The sequence below is a fragment of the Rattus rattus genome, chromosome 3 (genome assembly GCF_011064425.1).
Source record: "Rattus rattus isolate New Zealand chromosome 3, Rrattus_CSIRO_v1, whole genome shotgun sequence".
Taxonomy (NCBI): Eukaryota; Metazoa; Chordata; class Mammalia; order Rodentia; family Muridae; genus Rattus; species Rattus rattus.
Window position 1 is genome coordinate 88,985,222 of NC_046156.1, and position 17,409 is coordinate 89,002,630.

The 17,409-nt window shown below is 33.7% G+C and overlaps 2 protein-coding genes across 2 annotated transcripts in view; both read left to right on the forward strand.

The window, feature by feature from the left end:
- The window catches only part of LOC116895174 (COMM domain-containing protein 6-like), an 11,338-nt gene extending 9,725 nt beyond the window's left edge, over positions 1–1,613 (forward strand). Inside the window, exon 2 of the mRNA XM_032896529.1 lies at positions 1,467–1,613. Within this exon, the coding sequence (XP_032752420.1) occupies positions 1,467–1,613 (147 nt within the window). The remainder of the gene's footprint in view (positions 1–1,466) is intronic.
- Positions 1–17,409, forward strand: part of Veph1 (ventricular zone expressed PH domain containing 1) — a 773,456-nt gene that overhangs the window by 89,613 nt on the left and 666,434 nt on the right. The gene's annotated exons all lie outside the window — the stretch shown is intronic.

Here is a 17,409-nt window from a genome sequence, read left to right on the forward strand (position 1 = left end):
ATCGTACTTCGTTTCCAATTTACGTATTACTCTGGTCCTTGATGATTTGTTCTTATGCTGGTTTTTATATAGGTTAACACATGCTGGCATTCCTCTGAACACAGATTTTGAACGAAGAGGCGTAGAATGCAGCGTCATGAATACCAGCCTTAAACCACTGAACTGAGAACTGGACCCCTGTTGTAGGAATTAGAGAAAGGACTGAACAATAATGTACTAACCAACCATTTGAGGAGATAAGCCACTACTACCCAAAATTCCCATGGACTGACCCTGGACTTGTTGACCTCTTGAGCAATGAACCGCCCTAAATAAGGGCACGGTGGAAGGGAAGCCCTGGGTCCTGCCAAGACTGATTTTAATGAACATGATTGTTGGGGGAGGGCAGTAATACTGGGAAGGATGGAAGAACATCAAAATGCAAACAGAAACTGGAAAGAAAATGGAGTTCAGGGTTTGCTTCCTGCTCATGCAAACCTCCTTGGAACACAGCTAGGAGGATTCGTGAAAGGAAGATTACTTCTCTGTCCTGTTTCATCCTGGGTGGTGGCAGTGTTGGGGCACAGAACCCAGGTCAGAAAATGTATCTGAGGGACAGGATCAATCACCATTGCCAGAAACTCCACCGCTTCCGCCCAGATTCTGCAGGATTTATGTTCCTTTTTTTTTTTTTTTTTTTTTGGGTTCTTATTTATTTTGGGCTCAGGGATACAACCCAGGGCCTTGGCTTCCCTAGGCAGCTCTATCACTGAGCCTAAATCAGCCATGTTCAGCTATTTTTAATGGTATTAAAATATCTGAAAATTATTTTATTCTTTTGTCTGTATTTGGAAATTTACAGATTGCCATATAACATCTCACGACGTATTAAAACACTTATGTCATTAGTGTTTTTCTATTGATTATATTTTAAGTTGCTTATTAACTTTATCTGGTGTATTTTTTAGACAAATGCATTTATTTATTATATAAAACAATAGAAATGTTTCTATTTCTTTTGGACATAGCTCGAATATCTTAACCTCAACATCGTGGTGATTAGAAAAATAATTACTGAAATTGCCATAAAACAAATGCTTTATGCTAATGGTCTGCTTAATAGGAAGAAAATAAATGTCCCTTACATTTTATATTTTCATTTTCTTGAACTCATCCATGAAATTTTTTTCTTTTGTTATAGGCATGTTGTGGGAGATGATGAGTCAACTTTTCTTTCCTGATGGAGTTGTTTTCTGGCAGGACTTTTTCTATCACACTGACTTCCTAGACAGTACTGGAAGCCTCGACACCAAACAATCTATCTAAGCTAGGCCTAAAATGTTTCAGCCTCCTAGGACTTACTACTGCTGAATACCTCCTTCCTTCTGGTTATTTCTAAGCTGTTAGGTTCAACTCAGCTGTTGAAGTAAACAAACTTCTAAATGGCTGATTCAAACTGGCTTCTCACAGTTCTGTTGTTCTTTTAGCTTTTGCCTCAGGGCAACCCATTTGTAATCTCCTGGCACCTCCTCAGGCCTCACTTACTCCAGCTGGGCCTGTGCCTGGCAGCGACAGCTCACGGGCTTTCCTGTGCCCACTGCCACTGCCCATCTGCCTCTGAACTTCCAGACTGAGCTGCCATAGCACCTGCCACTGCACCTTTTAAAGTTCACTGTTTTATTGAGGGAAGGAACTGAACTGAACTCAGCTCAACAGACTGAGCATAGCTACTGACTGTGAATGCTGGGAATAGCAGGCTGAATTCCACCAGACCTGGACCTAAGACTTTCTGTACAGAACTAACATACTAGGCTAGCCTTTTAGACCACAGAGATCTAGCATACTCCTAAGTTCAGGGGTGTCTACTGATCAGAGTAATAGCATTTAATTAAAAGTTCTCTACATTTCCCCTTTCCATTTGACAAAATGTATCGCGGTTAGCTTTTACAAGAGTTGTCAATCTGAGCCTAACAGTCTGAATATCATGAAGATCTATTGATACAATGACCCTTCATGCCTTTCTTTGTCCGACATCATTACTTCATCAATGTCATAGTATCTAGATTTTCCGAGCATATGCAGATCTCTGCTATCTTTCTTAATAATTTTGAAGTGGAACACATAGTCTGTCGTAACTCTGCGGAAAGCGGAAGCTGTCTTCCCCAGTGTAACACAGCCCTGAGATCCACTCAGTGTTTACAACCTCTTTAAAATAACCATGCAGGTTGAAATTAAATTCCTGTTTTCTCGTTGATGTCTGGGCACTAATGCGATTTACTTTCCTTGTTTATCAGCTATGATTGGAATATCTATGAATCTGTTTAGAATCTTCGTACTCATTCCATTGATCTCATAGTAGATCTTTTTTGCCTGATTTCGGGTCGATAATATTGGTTTACTATTTCTGATTGACCTTTTGATCCCACACATTTAATTTGTCTTGCTTTTTAACATTTTACTTGACTAATGTTCCAGCAAACAAACTGGAGAGAAAAGAAATCACTGAAGAAAGAAAGTCAGGGGATAAGTTTGATTTTTTCTATTTTTGGGAATTCTCTACATGTATATCATGCTGACTTGGAAGTCGGATCAGTTTCATTTATACTACACTAAACGATGTTATATTAACCTCCTCTCTGCGATACACATCTGTCTATCTCTATTTTTTATCTATTTAAATTTGGAAATGTATTGCATACATTATAATAGCTCTCTCAACGTATATGGTAGCTGTCTTTAATCACAGAAATTTTAGATTTATTTGTATGCATTTTGGTCTTAATTTATTTTCTTAGAAACACCTAACTGGTTTACTTCTTATGTATGAATATATGTCTGTGTTAAACTCTTATTTGATAGCTCAAGGACAATTTCGTTAGTACAACACTTTTATTTCATAGAACAAACAATCAAATTCAAGTCATCAACATTGTATAATGACAACATTTATATGATATTTCATATAAATACAATGAAACAGGTATTATAGAATAACTTATATTAGGTTGGTTCAATATAAAATGTACTTTAGCTGCAGTTTACCTTTTAGATTAAGAGAACAAAATCATTGTAAAATTTAACAACTGCAATACAATAAAGTACTGAATGATGAAAACTAAACAATAGCAAAAATCATCAACATTCAAAAACATGGAATCATTCAGAAAACCAAGAACAAACTTTAAAGTTCACCTTTTATAGGACCAAATCTTTGACGAAAACATACATATTAATTAAAGATTTCCATTGCTATGAAGAAATATCATGACTACTGAAACTCTTACAAGGACTTTCATTCCAATTAGGCTAAACACAAGTTCTAGTTTCATGATCCACCTCACCAAAGGAGCATGGCAGCATTAGAGCCAGGCAGAACCTGCACCTTCATCCTGGAGGTTGCTGGGAAGGGCCACGGCTTCCAGTTTGACTCTGGGGAGATCTCACGCTCTCACACTGCTGGTTCCAACAAGGCCACCAAATAGTGCCTCCCCAGAGCCAACATAGTCAACCACTACACATGACTTTTAGAATTTCAGGAAAAATATTTGAACATTCTTTCCAATTCCTTTAAGTAGTCATTGTGACTCAGTAATGTTTAATAGCTATTCTACCACAGGCCAAGAGGCAATCCACACAAACAAAGAAGAGGGCCTTCTTCAGTCTCCATATTTTAGTTTGGAGCAGCATTATGTCCATCACTGCTCAAGGCTTTTTTTTTTACATTGTCAGCAGAGGCATGGGGATGATAGTCTGAGGAAGCAGCAAACAGACAAACAGGCATAATTCCTGGAGCTGGATGCCAGGGGATTCAGTATTTGCTCTGAAACAGCAGTGCGAATAGCATCTGTGTATGATTCCTCTTTGAGTTGGGCACACTAGCTACAATATCTATTTAATCCTCATACATATGAGTATAATAGATTGATAATCTCATTTATAGGTAATGAATCTACAGAACAGAATTTGCTACATTAGCTTTGTTCTGATATGTTCCAGTAGTTATTACTATGTAACAAATTGGATTCACCTTTGACTAGCATTGTGCCATTTCAGGAGTATCATTTTGCAATGTTTAAAATATCAATACTTCTAAAATAGATGCATGAGCAAAATGTAAAAGACAATATTGATTATTTATGATGAAGGCATTACTTCATTCAACAAACCAAAAGTTGGAAAGATGCAGTGAGTAGAAAATGGGATATGAAGGAACCTGGTGGAGAATTGGGAGGAGTTAATACTAGACTATATAAAATTCTCAGAAACCTTTATTAAAATTCGAAGAAAGACACATCACCACTAGCTGTGATCTCTCTGCCAAAGAGATGAGCTACTTTCTATTAGGAAGGTAACAAAGGGACACTAAATCCCTTAAGCATGTAAAAACTGATTTTTGAAGAGAACTTGTTGACTAGAACCAATTGACCAGATACTTTTAGATTTGCTTAGCCTCTTCTCCATATTTGTTCTTCCTAGAACAAAAGGAAGCAAAAATATCAATAAATAAAAGACATTGAGGATAGCAATTTTACCTTAAATTAATGTTTAACATTTCTATTTAGTGGTGGTGTTTATGGGACTGACACAGTCTCTGACTCCCTTGAGGGGCCTCAATCCAGTTCAAGTCACCTTGGATAATGAAATATTTTTGTTAGATTATTTATGTGGGGGCAGTGGTGAAAAGCCGCTGGAAAGGTCTTTCGTAACCTACCAACAACAACAACTCAGGGGTTTTGCAGTATATAGCTAATCAACCTGGAAAATGCTCCTGTCCAAACATAGTTATATAAAAGGTAGAGATGATAGCTGACTTTTCAATTTTGTAGCTGGAAATACATCTAACACAAGGTAAGTTTAATTCGCTCACACATCCTACTTATTTTGCAGATGGGAAATATGTATGGAAAATCTGTGTTCTCAAATTTGTGATCTCTTTTAATTTTTAAATTGACAAAGTTTAAAGGCATTATATTTATTTACCTACATAAATTGTTTTTAAAATACAGAAAATACATTTATTTCTTTTTGCCAATGTCTTTAAAGACAAAAATTTGGCTTCAGCTGTTTTTCTAATCGTTCGCGTTGATTAGCTTTTTGTTGAGGTCAGTCTATTCAAACGTTTTAAATCTGAGACAGTAAAACCGAGGCATTTTTGAAGTACGGATTTCATACCAAGGTGCCATATGAAATAGCATAATGAAAAGCCAAACAAGCCTCTAAAACCCTCCTGTGTTTACACAAAAGGCTAAGGAATCATTATATTTAATTTGATATTCTACGGCAAGGTGTTATGGTTTGTGGCCAGCAGTCTCCTTTTAAAGGTGTCATTGTCAGGCAATTAATTCTGCTCACACTCTGCAAGCGTCAGCATCTATTATTATCCTTTCTCTTCTTCCTAACTGTTCAAGATTAACCGCAACGTAAGTGGTGCTGTGTGTCTAGCTTTCCTTCTCCTTGTCGTTTTGACTTGGAATCTCTTTTGCACAAGAATAGTTTCTCAGGATTTAAATGCTGCAATATGTCTATTAAGTTGAAGTGCCACAATGTTTCTCAAATGATCTTATTAAGCCCCATTTGGTGACTCATATTTATTGGATTTTACCTTAACCGACTTGCTTTATCTCCTGGTCAAAGTCTTACCTACCAATTTGTACATGAATTCTGAAACCAAAATTATTATAACGTTGTTTATAGCACCTTTAGATGAGACCTACTTTGTTGTTAATTTTTCCAACATGCAAAAAGGCATTTGTGTTTCACCCAGGGTTTATCTGTAAAACAAATTAACTTTCTGTTCATGGAATCCATTCACAGACTATGAATCTATACATAATATAGTTTTGGAATAACAATTAAGACATACTCTATATCAAACCAGATTTGGGGATGCACAAAAGCGTGACTGTGTAGATGTTAATTGATTCTATAAATTACATTCCATCATACTATATAAGAGGCCAAGTCATAAACATTCACATTTTCCCAAAGTGAGGAACATGCAAGTCATGAAGATCATTTCCAAATCACTACCCTTGGTACCTGAGATGAACAGACCATATTTCTTAGAATAAGAATGAGGATATAAAACTTCATTCTGTTTGAAAGAAAGTTTATCTAAAGAAACTTCAACAAGTGACAGCAGAAGGAAAGAGTCCAGAGCAGGAGAAAGCAATAAATTAATTATGAAGTAAACAAAACTAGGAGAAGAAGAGGATAAGAAGGACCAAAGAAAATCCAGAAACTGATAAAGCATGGATCTGCAAACATGATGAAAAGGATTCTGGTAGAACAAAGCATCCGGGCTGGAAGGCTTAAAGTAAGGTAAGAGGAACCACAGAACTGACCCTAGAAAGTATGCTGACATATTAATCCACACCATAGTTAACAACTTGTGTTTTCCTTTGGGACTGTACCCCATACCTTTCATAATCAAATCAATTGCTTATTTTTGAGGCCATGGAATTGTTACTGGTAATTAGAAATAAAGATAAATTAATGGAGCAATTCTAGTTTGTTCAAATTTCTTATTAATCAGTTTGCCAGGAATTTCCATACTTCCTCTCTTAGCTCCAATAAAATACTCAACATAAATTGAACACAGTAGTTATTCTATCAATAACCTGATTGAGTTGGAAGAATAATTCTACACGATTAAGATTTTTGGATAAAAATGCCATGGCCATGACTGGCACTGCAGAGGTTTGCTAACTCACAATGATTTATGACCCATAAAGTATAAGATATCGTCTTTTAGTTAGGATGATAACTGTTTTGATTTCTACAACAATCTAGAACCAATAAAATTATGTTATAAAGAATCCAGGTATAAAAGGCAATTTTAATAAGAAAACCTACAGGAGATTCAGTCATGATAACACAGAGATAAATTGTTGTGTAGTACCTAAACCCATGTCCTTATGAATGTCTGTTCCTATTCCTTCTCTGCAATTTATTTTCTCAGGACAAGTGAAGGGTCAAATACTTGCACAGTCTTGAAAAGAATAGGTTTGCCCAGAGCTGACAGAAACTAACCTTACTGAATATAATTGGGAGATAATTACTTCTCACCTGAACATTATTAAATTTGCTATAATTTAAGTTAATTTAATATACACTTTGAATAAAATAAATAAATGAGGGCAATCGTAATCCTAAGACTGGAGCACAGGATCACAATTTTGAGTCTTGCCTGTATTAGATAGCTAGACCCTGTTTCAAAGTAAACAATACAGATGGTGAAATAAATGAATTCAAATTATAGTCTGTGTCCAAACCCACACATTTTTGCTTTTTTTAAAAAAACCCACACTTTTATAAACATGATACCATAATATAACTATTACATAGCATATATAAGATTTAATTTTGTTATATAATCCAGGAGGATGTTTAAAGATAGTAGTAAACTTTTAAATTATGATAAGAAAGAAAATAAATACAATTTATTTAATATGATTAAACAAAACCTAATAAAGAACCTAGATGATATTAATTAAAATTAAGTATATTTACATTCTGTGTTCTCAATAAGTAGAATAATGTAGTAATTTACTACGATAAGATTATATTAGTTTTGCAGATTTTCTTATTTGGCTAATATAATTTTGTCTCCATGCAAGTTATTTATTTTCGGTTTATGCTCTTAACATCACTATTTATTCTCAATTTATCATTATACCGTATCGTAATTAGGATGACCAAGGAAAAGTGTTCTGGTACATGTATTCAACACAAATTTCAAGAACATTCTAATTATATGTTAGGCCATTTAGTATCAGAAATACTGTTGGAATTGAATTGTTTTCTGCCCATACATACTTAAGATTCTACTATATATCAAGAAAGATAAAACACTCTGCGTCAAACATATTTGAATAGGGTATTTTGACCACAGAACATTTACTACATTGAACTAGAATGGGTTAACAAAATCTGATTTTTCCATAATCCTGTTGGCAAATACATACACAACATGTTTGTGTCTATACAAACAGATGACATAGGTACCTATATTTGTGTTAATTAAATATGTACACGAAGCTAGATAATGACAGTCTGTGTGTGTTGTATGTGTGTGTGTTTGTGTGTGTGTGTGTGTGTGTGTGTGTGTGTGTGTGTGTATAATGTATTTATTAAATTAAATCTTAGAATAGAGAGACGGCTTGGTGATTCATTTAGCTGCTCTTCTAGAGTCCTGGGTTCAATTCCTTGCAACCATGTGGCTCAAAACCAGTGTGCTGTACAGCTACGGATAGATCAAATGATCTATATTCTTCTGCCTCTATTAGGTAGAATTTGTACAGGCGTTTCAGTTCTATTTGCATCTATTTTTCATATTTCAATTCAATATATTCCAACAACCTTGGAATTTGATCTCTGTACAAGTTAGTGGTGACTTTCCATTTAGTTGTGTTTAAATGCAATTTTATCATTTACCCACTCACTCCAGTGAAACTAAATAACAGATCCATTTTCTTCTTTCTGTTAAATGTTATAAATAAATTTGGTTCCTTCCTATATCTGTTGAAGTAGATATTGGTAGAACTTTTCTTCTTCTAAGAAAGGCAAAATGGAAGGTTGCTAAAACATGACAGTACTGAGAATTAAAAAGAACTGTGATATGAAGATGATATTAAGTTGCTAGAATCCTGAGTTGCCGCCTTGGTATCGCTCTTTCTTTTAAAACATCTCTGTCTCATTGACATTTTAAATGTATGTTTATTTGGCAGATCTTAATGTTTTTTGCGCAGTTTCAGCTAAACCAACCATGCATCTTGTTTACTTTGACAGTGACTCTCATGCTACACTGTGCTGTACATCCATGAGGAAAAGAACTTGACAATACAAAAGTGTCTTTGGTTCTGAGCAGCCTAGTTCACTGTGGCTTTTCAATGGGCCTTCTGTTGCTACTCTAAACCCTGAAAGAAAGTGAGTAAAAATCCACCATGGGATTACCTTCGATGTTACTCAATTATTTAGCTGAGTTTTCTCTTGTAAAACTTGCTATGGTGTTCTAGTTGGCTACCAAATTGAATGCGATACTTTATTTCAACCTCCTGATCTAATATTTGCTTGAAGAAATTAAATACATTGGAAGCCATTGAACAAAGATACATAGGACTGAAAATTCGTATGTTTTTAAAAAAAAAGAAAAACTGTTGTGAAAATTGAGCTGGTGGAGCCTGGCACAGAGGGATGAGCGAATGCTTCCCAGCATGCTGGGCTCTTTGTACTTACAGCTATTAGGAAAAATAGTGGTATTTCGGTCACTGCATTGGGGTGCAAATGACCCTGAAATTAATATTCCTCTAGAAATGTTTTATTGCACTTTTACAAGAACCAAAAAAACATCTGAGAGATCCAGTTTCTGTCATTTAAAGATTCTGTATTTGATTAAAGAGTAGAAAGATTATTTACCAGGCATTAACTACTAATTTTGTGATGTTTATAGTCTCTATGTTTAGTATTCTAGTGAAGGGTCAGATGAGAGACTAAGTGGTTCAAGCAGTAACACTAGTTCAATTCTAATCATGATTTAATTCCAGAATACTCGTAGTGGATAGATGTATACTTTCTATTAAGCACTCTCAGTAAGGTTCTTTAGAAAATGCTTACATCTTCAACCTATTATCCTTCTATGATGGTGATGCGTTAAGTCTAGGTAATATAAGTAAAGCAGATTGATAATTAGAAGCGATCTTCTAGAATCAAAATATTAACCTCCTGGCGATGTTTTCAAAAATCTACTCGAGTTGCAATTCAGAAATGAACATGACATAAATGTAATGACGCTGAATAAATAAGATGTCATACAAAATATGATTACATCCCACCAACAAATACCAAATCTTAACTTTAGAAATGCATGGAAACATCCCAAGGGTGATAATTTACTGTTAAAAGATTACCTACTTGCCTTAACTAGTATCATCATATGTAAAATCAACAAAGTAAAATCCTTGAAAAGTTTTTATTAAGTGAAAATAAATCAAGCTACTTAAATATCTAAGTAGCTGTTCTCTCATGAAGAAGCACTCTTATAATCTAACTTATCTCTTATTATCATATCTTAAATAAAATCTGATCTCACGACACATGATTTCAAATAAATGTCCACTGTGGTGACTCTGAACATAATTGTGACACCACTTAATTCCCAGGTCTTCAGTTAAGCTTCCATCTGCAGATTGGAACTGAAATGTTTCTCCCAGTGGGGTGAGGGATGATTACATGAGTGAAGCATGCAGATGAGCTCTGGACTGGCAAGGCTCTATTAGACTTGCCTCCTGTATGGACGTTAGCTTGTTCTCCACACACAGCTAGCATCTGTTGCTCTCCTTTGCCTTATTTTTTTCTCCACAAGCGCTGTTTCCCTAACAGCTGCAGATACTCTTCTAGTGGACCTGGTTTACCTTGCTACAATAGCCTATGAGAGAACCTTGAAAGGAGGAGGACCACACACTGGGGTAGCTGAGATGTTTACTTGAAGTATCCAGGTGGGGTGTTATAGACAGGATTGAGAAGCATCCTTGGGGTGTCAGATGTGAAATAATCTTGTTTTTTTTTTTTTTGGTAGAAGTGGCAGATTATTGGGGTTTTGTGGTGATGAAAATAGATGGCGGTGAAGGAATTGTGCATAAATAAGATTATATAGACATACATGATGTATATGTATTATGATTTTTGTATACCCATAAAATCAACCTTTGTTACAAACCCGTACATACTTTTACCCTGCTATGGTATATAACCTCCCTCTCTTGTGTGTACAGAGAATATCATCAAAATAATCTTAAGATTTTGAAAAATGGTAGTGGTTATAATGATCAATGTATTGAGGGCACTTTAATGAAATTTTACAGGCTTTCGTATGTTTATTGGTGAAATAAACATGATGGCTTTGTGAAATATTTTGCAAAATATATAAATATATATAAAAGGGGTCCTGAATTACTAATTTTACATATGATCCCATAGTTTAGAAAATGAAAGAGATACATATGCTGAAGTCTTCTTGGCCATTCCAGTAATCATAGGCAACAAACCAGGCATAATTAGCAGATAGTATTATTGCAGACAGTAATAAGTACAATGACAGCACAGAACCTAGTAGAACAAGAGAAGATAACAGTAGAGATCATAAAAAATCGAAACCAGCCATCGCATCAAGGCAGGGGTCCGGGGCTTCTGAGGGTACCCTAATTTGACAAATTCAGCCAACAAGATGAGACTAATGCCGTCAAAGTTGTGGCCTTGCTTTAATTTGATACCTAATTGGGTGTAAATAATAGTTAGATGTGGGAATAAAAAATAAAATAAATATCACTATGAAATGTTCTACGTTAGGAAAACTTAACTTCAATCTGTGTTGCTGTATTCCTGTTACGAAACCTCCATGACCCGTTTTTACTTTTCAAGTGATTATAGCTAAAGGCTATAAGACTTTCAAAAGATATTTTTGTTGAGTAATTTTAATTTTACTGTAACAATTCTGCCCAGCGCTTTATAGGAAAATATGACAATTCAATTTGTTTTATTTATATCTGAATTATTTTGAGCCGGGTCTCACATAAAGGCAGCCTCAAGTCTTGCACAACATTTCAGTTGTCAATTTTCCTAAGTCTTCCTCAGGTACTAGCATTTGGGCATGACAGGATTCCTGCACTGACAGTTTCCCAGGTACTAAAACTTTCCTTTCCTTTTCTTCTTTCTAACTGCTTTCTTCATATTGGTCCAAATCACAACTTCTCCATGTGATCAAACTCTAAGCCTGATTAACAGGATTTCTTTCTGAGGAAGACAGAGCAATATTCTACCTGTAGTATTATTATAATTTAATTTGTAATTAAGTCTATAGAGTTCACAAATACTGTATTGCTATCTTTTAATATTAAAATATAATGTACAGTCTAGTTTTCCAGAGCAAGTTCTGTGTGTTTTATTAGTGATAGATGAGCTGTTTCCTTAACCTCCTGTATAATAAATTTCAGTTTCTGTTGCATGCTTTACATCTATATACTTTTCCATGTATCAATTCTGTAGCATGAGTTGGTATGATTCTGGAACAAATGAGGATATTTGACAGCATGCCACATTTAGATTGTGGATAATACAACCTCACATATATCAATTATTATTGTTTTACAGGAAATCTTTCTTCCCTTTCCCACAATTTAATAATTATATTTCCACTTGCTCACTTTGTTTCTAAATTTGAACAATTCAGCCTTCTACTTCTAACATTTTCCTCAATGATACAGATGTATACATATAAATTTATTGGCTTCATTTTGTTATCCTATATCAAACAAGCCCCACTTGTGTTCTATAATTATATGCTCCATTTTGAATTTCTCCGTAACCTACATGGAAATTATTCACTTTCAGATGTCTGTATAGGCATAAATGTAATTTGTGTGCTGACATGTTTTTCTGTCAAATTGATAAAAGTAAAAATGCCTGAGAATATCAACTGAGCAAAGTCTCCATCAGATTTTAAACTGAGGCAAGTTTGTAGGAACGTTTTCTTGGATAATGACTGGTATGGGATCGTTCTTGAAAGCTCTTTGTCGTGGTGCCACACACTGATGGTTGTCATGGACAATATTAAATTAAAAGCTGAAGGTCATTGACGTGATCTCTGGTACTTGTTCTCATCTGTGGCTCAATTCAGTTCCTGCAAAAGAGATCCTGCTTGACTGAGTTTCTTCTTCATTCGACAGTTCTTTGTAGGTGGTATTTATTTATCAAAGAAAACAAACCAATACAGCTGCTTTCTGCGTCTTAACCATGAAATTTAGAATATCCTCGGCACTTGGTACAATCACAGTTTATTCCTATGAATTGTTCATAAATCTTCCACCTTTCCATACGCTGACTGGGTATGATTTCGTTAACTGTTCAAGCATATAGTTTATGTATGCTATCTTAAAGTTTATAATTTCTTTAGTTTTCATCGGCATTTCTTAAATCCTGTTAGTCAGTAACCTCGAACTTTAAATATAGATAACTGCCATTTCCTTCAGAAAAAAAACTTACCTACATATTTTACAGTTTTTTATAGATTCATTTACTTGAGAAATATATTAATAATATTGAAAAAAATATTAATGGTCATTTTATATAGCTACTATTCAGATAATTATTTATTATTTAAACCTCTTTTTACCATATATATACATATATGTTTGTACATATGAAAGTAAGTATCTGTCATCTATCGATCATCATCTGTCAGCTTTAAAGAGGATATATATATACACACACACATAGTATAGAAACATCCGATAAGCATTTCTAACAGATTATTTGGGGGATATTATCATTAATATACAGATTTTATTTGATGTAAATTTAATGTTGACAAATTGCTGTTAGGAATTTACCATACAAGCAAGTCCATCTAGAACCTGTGTTTGAATCCAAGCCTGGACGGGAATTCATTACAGCATTCTTGCCTAAGTTTCATTGGTGCTGGGTTACAAGCAAGCAGAGACTTACCAATCTAAATTCTTACCTGTTATAATATGTAAATTTCCTTTAAAATATGTTAATTTATCTCTTCGGAATCTTTACAAAATATAAAAGCACAAAATATTTATTGAAATAATTTTTACTTTCTTTTATTGAAAATAGATTCTAATATACTATATTCTGATTACAGTTTTCCTCCCATTGTTGAGTCCACAGTTGAAAGACTAAATTTTTTAACAATGAGTTTGGATACTAAAAACAGTAAGAGTGCATATTTTCATAGGGACAACCTTAAAGTTTTTGTATTTGTAAGGGTCTGAGACTTCCTAGTTTTGTCAAATATCTTCTATTGTGATGTCTGTATTAATCTGTAATCTTGGGAATGAATAAGAAAAGAAAGAATGTGGCTCTGCAATGTTGCCTTTGTATGGCAAGTTGATGAGGGTCAGTTGTCCTGGGTAGTTATGTCAACATGACACAAGCTAACGTCATAAAAAGGAGAAAAGCTTAACTGAGAAAATGTTCCTATAAGATAGGGCTGATGGGACAGCAGGCAAGCCTGCAGGGTAATTTCTTAATTAGTTATTCATGAGAGAGGAACCAGCAAATTGGCCGTTGGTGCAGTCCTGAACTGGTGGTTCTGGGTTTACATAAAACTTGGAACAATCTTGGGGCTCAGGCAAATGCAGCCTCCTTCATGGCTTCTTAGCTCAGCTTCTGAATCCAGATAAGCTTTCCTGTTTCAGATACCTGTCCAGCTTCCTTGGTACTGGGCTATAATGAGAGTATAATACAGTCAACTACAGGCATTAACGACTCGCTGGTGTTTTATTTTACTGCTTAAAGCCCTAAATAAAACAGTTCATTTTATAGCATCATTTCTACAGATAACAAAAGTTGCTGTGAAGTATAAAGGGAAATAAAAGAACAAGAACTTTTAAAAACAAACGATAAAAACATAACCAATCAAACCAGAAACAAATAAAACAAAACGAATTTTTATATAAATTTGCTGTGACAGAATAACAAATGTTTCAGGAGATTGATATCATTAGTATCATGAGTTCAAGTTTATATTTCATCGACATGCATCGACATATGGCTCATAATATATAGTATCCTTGATTTTTAAAACCAGTTTACTATAAATATCTTACAATAAATAAAAAGTAAATAAGCTATATCAATTCATAGGGGCTACATTTTTTTTCTTTTCAATTTTTTCTGTTAAGTTATTCAATTTTTGATTCTCTTCCTAATATAAAGACTATGAAATGAACTATTCATCTATTTTAAATATAATTTAGACTATTTATACTTATTAATACTCCATTCCTGATAACTATTCACAATTCTTTCTCAGTAAATTATCTTACACCTTATAATCTTGTCACCCTTCTAGATGTCCCAGCATCCTCTCAGGATAAATGAACCTCATAATTGTGGTCCTTAGAAGTCATCATATATAATAGTGCTTCATGTCCATCTCCTACAGCAAAATGTAGAGAAATATCCCTAGAATCCATACATAAATACATGCAACCTGAAGGCAAAAGATGAAACTTTTCATTTCCAAAGGACTAAATATTGCATTAAGGAAAGATCTATTACTTTGAATGCCTTTGCTGAATTGAAAATAGATATTCTCATTTCAACAATGCTCATTTTGCTCTTTGAAGTGTCGCACAATGATTCTAAACTCCTTTTCTTTATGCGACTTTAATTATGTGCTCATAATTAAATAACATGCTTCTCTATGCAGACCTCTCTTTTTTCTCCATTATACATCACCATACTTCCAATTACTATTCAAGTTTCTTGTTTTAGAGACATCTCATTATTCAGATTTTTTTCTAAGAACCTTAATTTAAAAAATCGTATTCAACATTCAGGAAATTTGAAGTAAAAAACAAATAAAAAAGTAAATACAAATCGTTATGAAGTCTACCATAATGTTGGTTGTTCAGCAAATTTGACATTTTTTTTTTTTTTTTTTTTTTTTCGGAGCTGGGGACCCGAAACCCAAGGGCCTTACGCTTCCCTAGGTAAAAGCGCTCTACCGCTGAGCTAAATCCCAACCCAACAAATTTGACATTTTTTTTGATCATAATCAGTTTAAATACATTTACTAGTAATAAGAAAATGAAATCTTCAATTTCCAATCAAATAGGACAATTCTGTCACAAAAAGAGAATGATGAAAATATGTAACTACCCAGTGAAAAGCAACATTTTTCTGTATAATTAAACATTTCGTAAAGTAGAATGTGTTATACATAGTGTTTGCCTGTATGGGACAGTGTGTGAGCACGATTCAGTGGTATTTGAAAAAATAACAAATTGCTTTTAAGTAAAATCAACTACTGTAGTATTTACAATAGTGAGATTAGAATTAATATTCATGTAGAAACTTTCCGTATTCTACAATTTCACTAAAGTATAATTTTGTAAAATATTAAAAAAGATTTTAGCAATATATAAATTAAAATGAAAGTTCATGTATGAATTCAATTGTTTTACATATGTGTAAGAGTAAAGAATTATTGAATAATGGACCCATACTATTTTAGTGTGCTGTTATTTGAATACAGCTTGGTGGGTTATGTGAGTTACTTTGTTGTTGCTGTTCTTTTTTGTTTTACTTTCATTCTGTCTTGTTTTATTTGGGGATATTGTATTTTGATTTCTTGGGTTTGGAAGTTTAGCTGTTGCATTGGATTTTGGTACACTTCTTTAGAAAGAACTTAAAGTTGGATAGGAAGAGCAGAGAAGAGGATCTGTATGAACATTAGGGAAGAGAAATATGATAAAAATATATTTAAATTTAAAACTTATTTTAGACAAAAACACCAAACAAAACAAACAATCAAAGAAGCAAAAAAGAAAATACGATGCTTTCTACAAACTTTTGTTATAGGTTTATACTACTCTCTATGGAAGTTGGACATGTATCATGGGCTAAAGCGTTAATGGTGGTTTAGAAAAGACATGAACTTAAGGAAAACATAGTCTTACTATTTTATTTTTCTATGTCTATTTAGTTAGTCTTTGTTTATTTTTCTATCTATCTATGTATCTAGCTACATGTCTATCTATCACCTATTAATCTATTTATATGTCATCTTCCCATATCTATTATTTATCTCTTACATATAATCCATCCATCCATCCACCTATTATCTACCTATCCTTTATCTATCTCACTATTATCTACCTATTTTCTCTTACCATTTCATAGCAATGTTGTGAATGGCTTATTCTCATTGGGAAGAACTCAAGCACTTACAAATATACTTATCTTATTAAAATTTTCCCATCTTTTCTACTTTCAGTAATCCCTACGATCTCATTCCACCTTGACATTGTTTAACTGACCAATTTATAATTTTTATGTATATTTGATCATTGTATTATTAAATGTATGTTAAATATTATTATATATTTGTTTCATAAAATTATAAAAAAATTCAATTTCACCTACAATTTTCTCTCTTCATCAAGGACTCTTTTTGTATTTTTATACAGTCCTTTCCTACTGAATGTTATAAAATATTATTTAATAAGATTTAAATCTTTGACTTATATCCTAATGGCATCAGTCATTAAATTCTAGTTGAATAGAAATACTTAAATATGAAAATGAGGTCCAATTATTGCACGAATTGCCAGTAGCAAGTTGCTATTTTGAATGCTCTATTATAAAATTTCCCTAATTTTAGGTTCAAAATTCTTAATATTTTGGTTCCCTCCACCAAATGAAGTTGTGTTCTTTCATTATTTAGGCAACATTTGCACACAGTGATATATCTCAGTAATGTTAGGTTATTAAAGTAGACTACTTCTTCCTTCTGAACTTGAGGTAAAAAACAGATTTATGGCACCCCCTAACTCATTTTTATTTTTAAACTAACTTTAAATGAACTACTAAGACATCTGTCAATTTCAAATTTGACTTGAC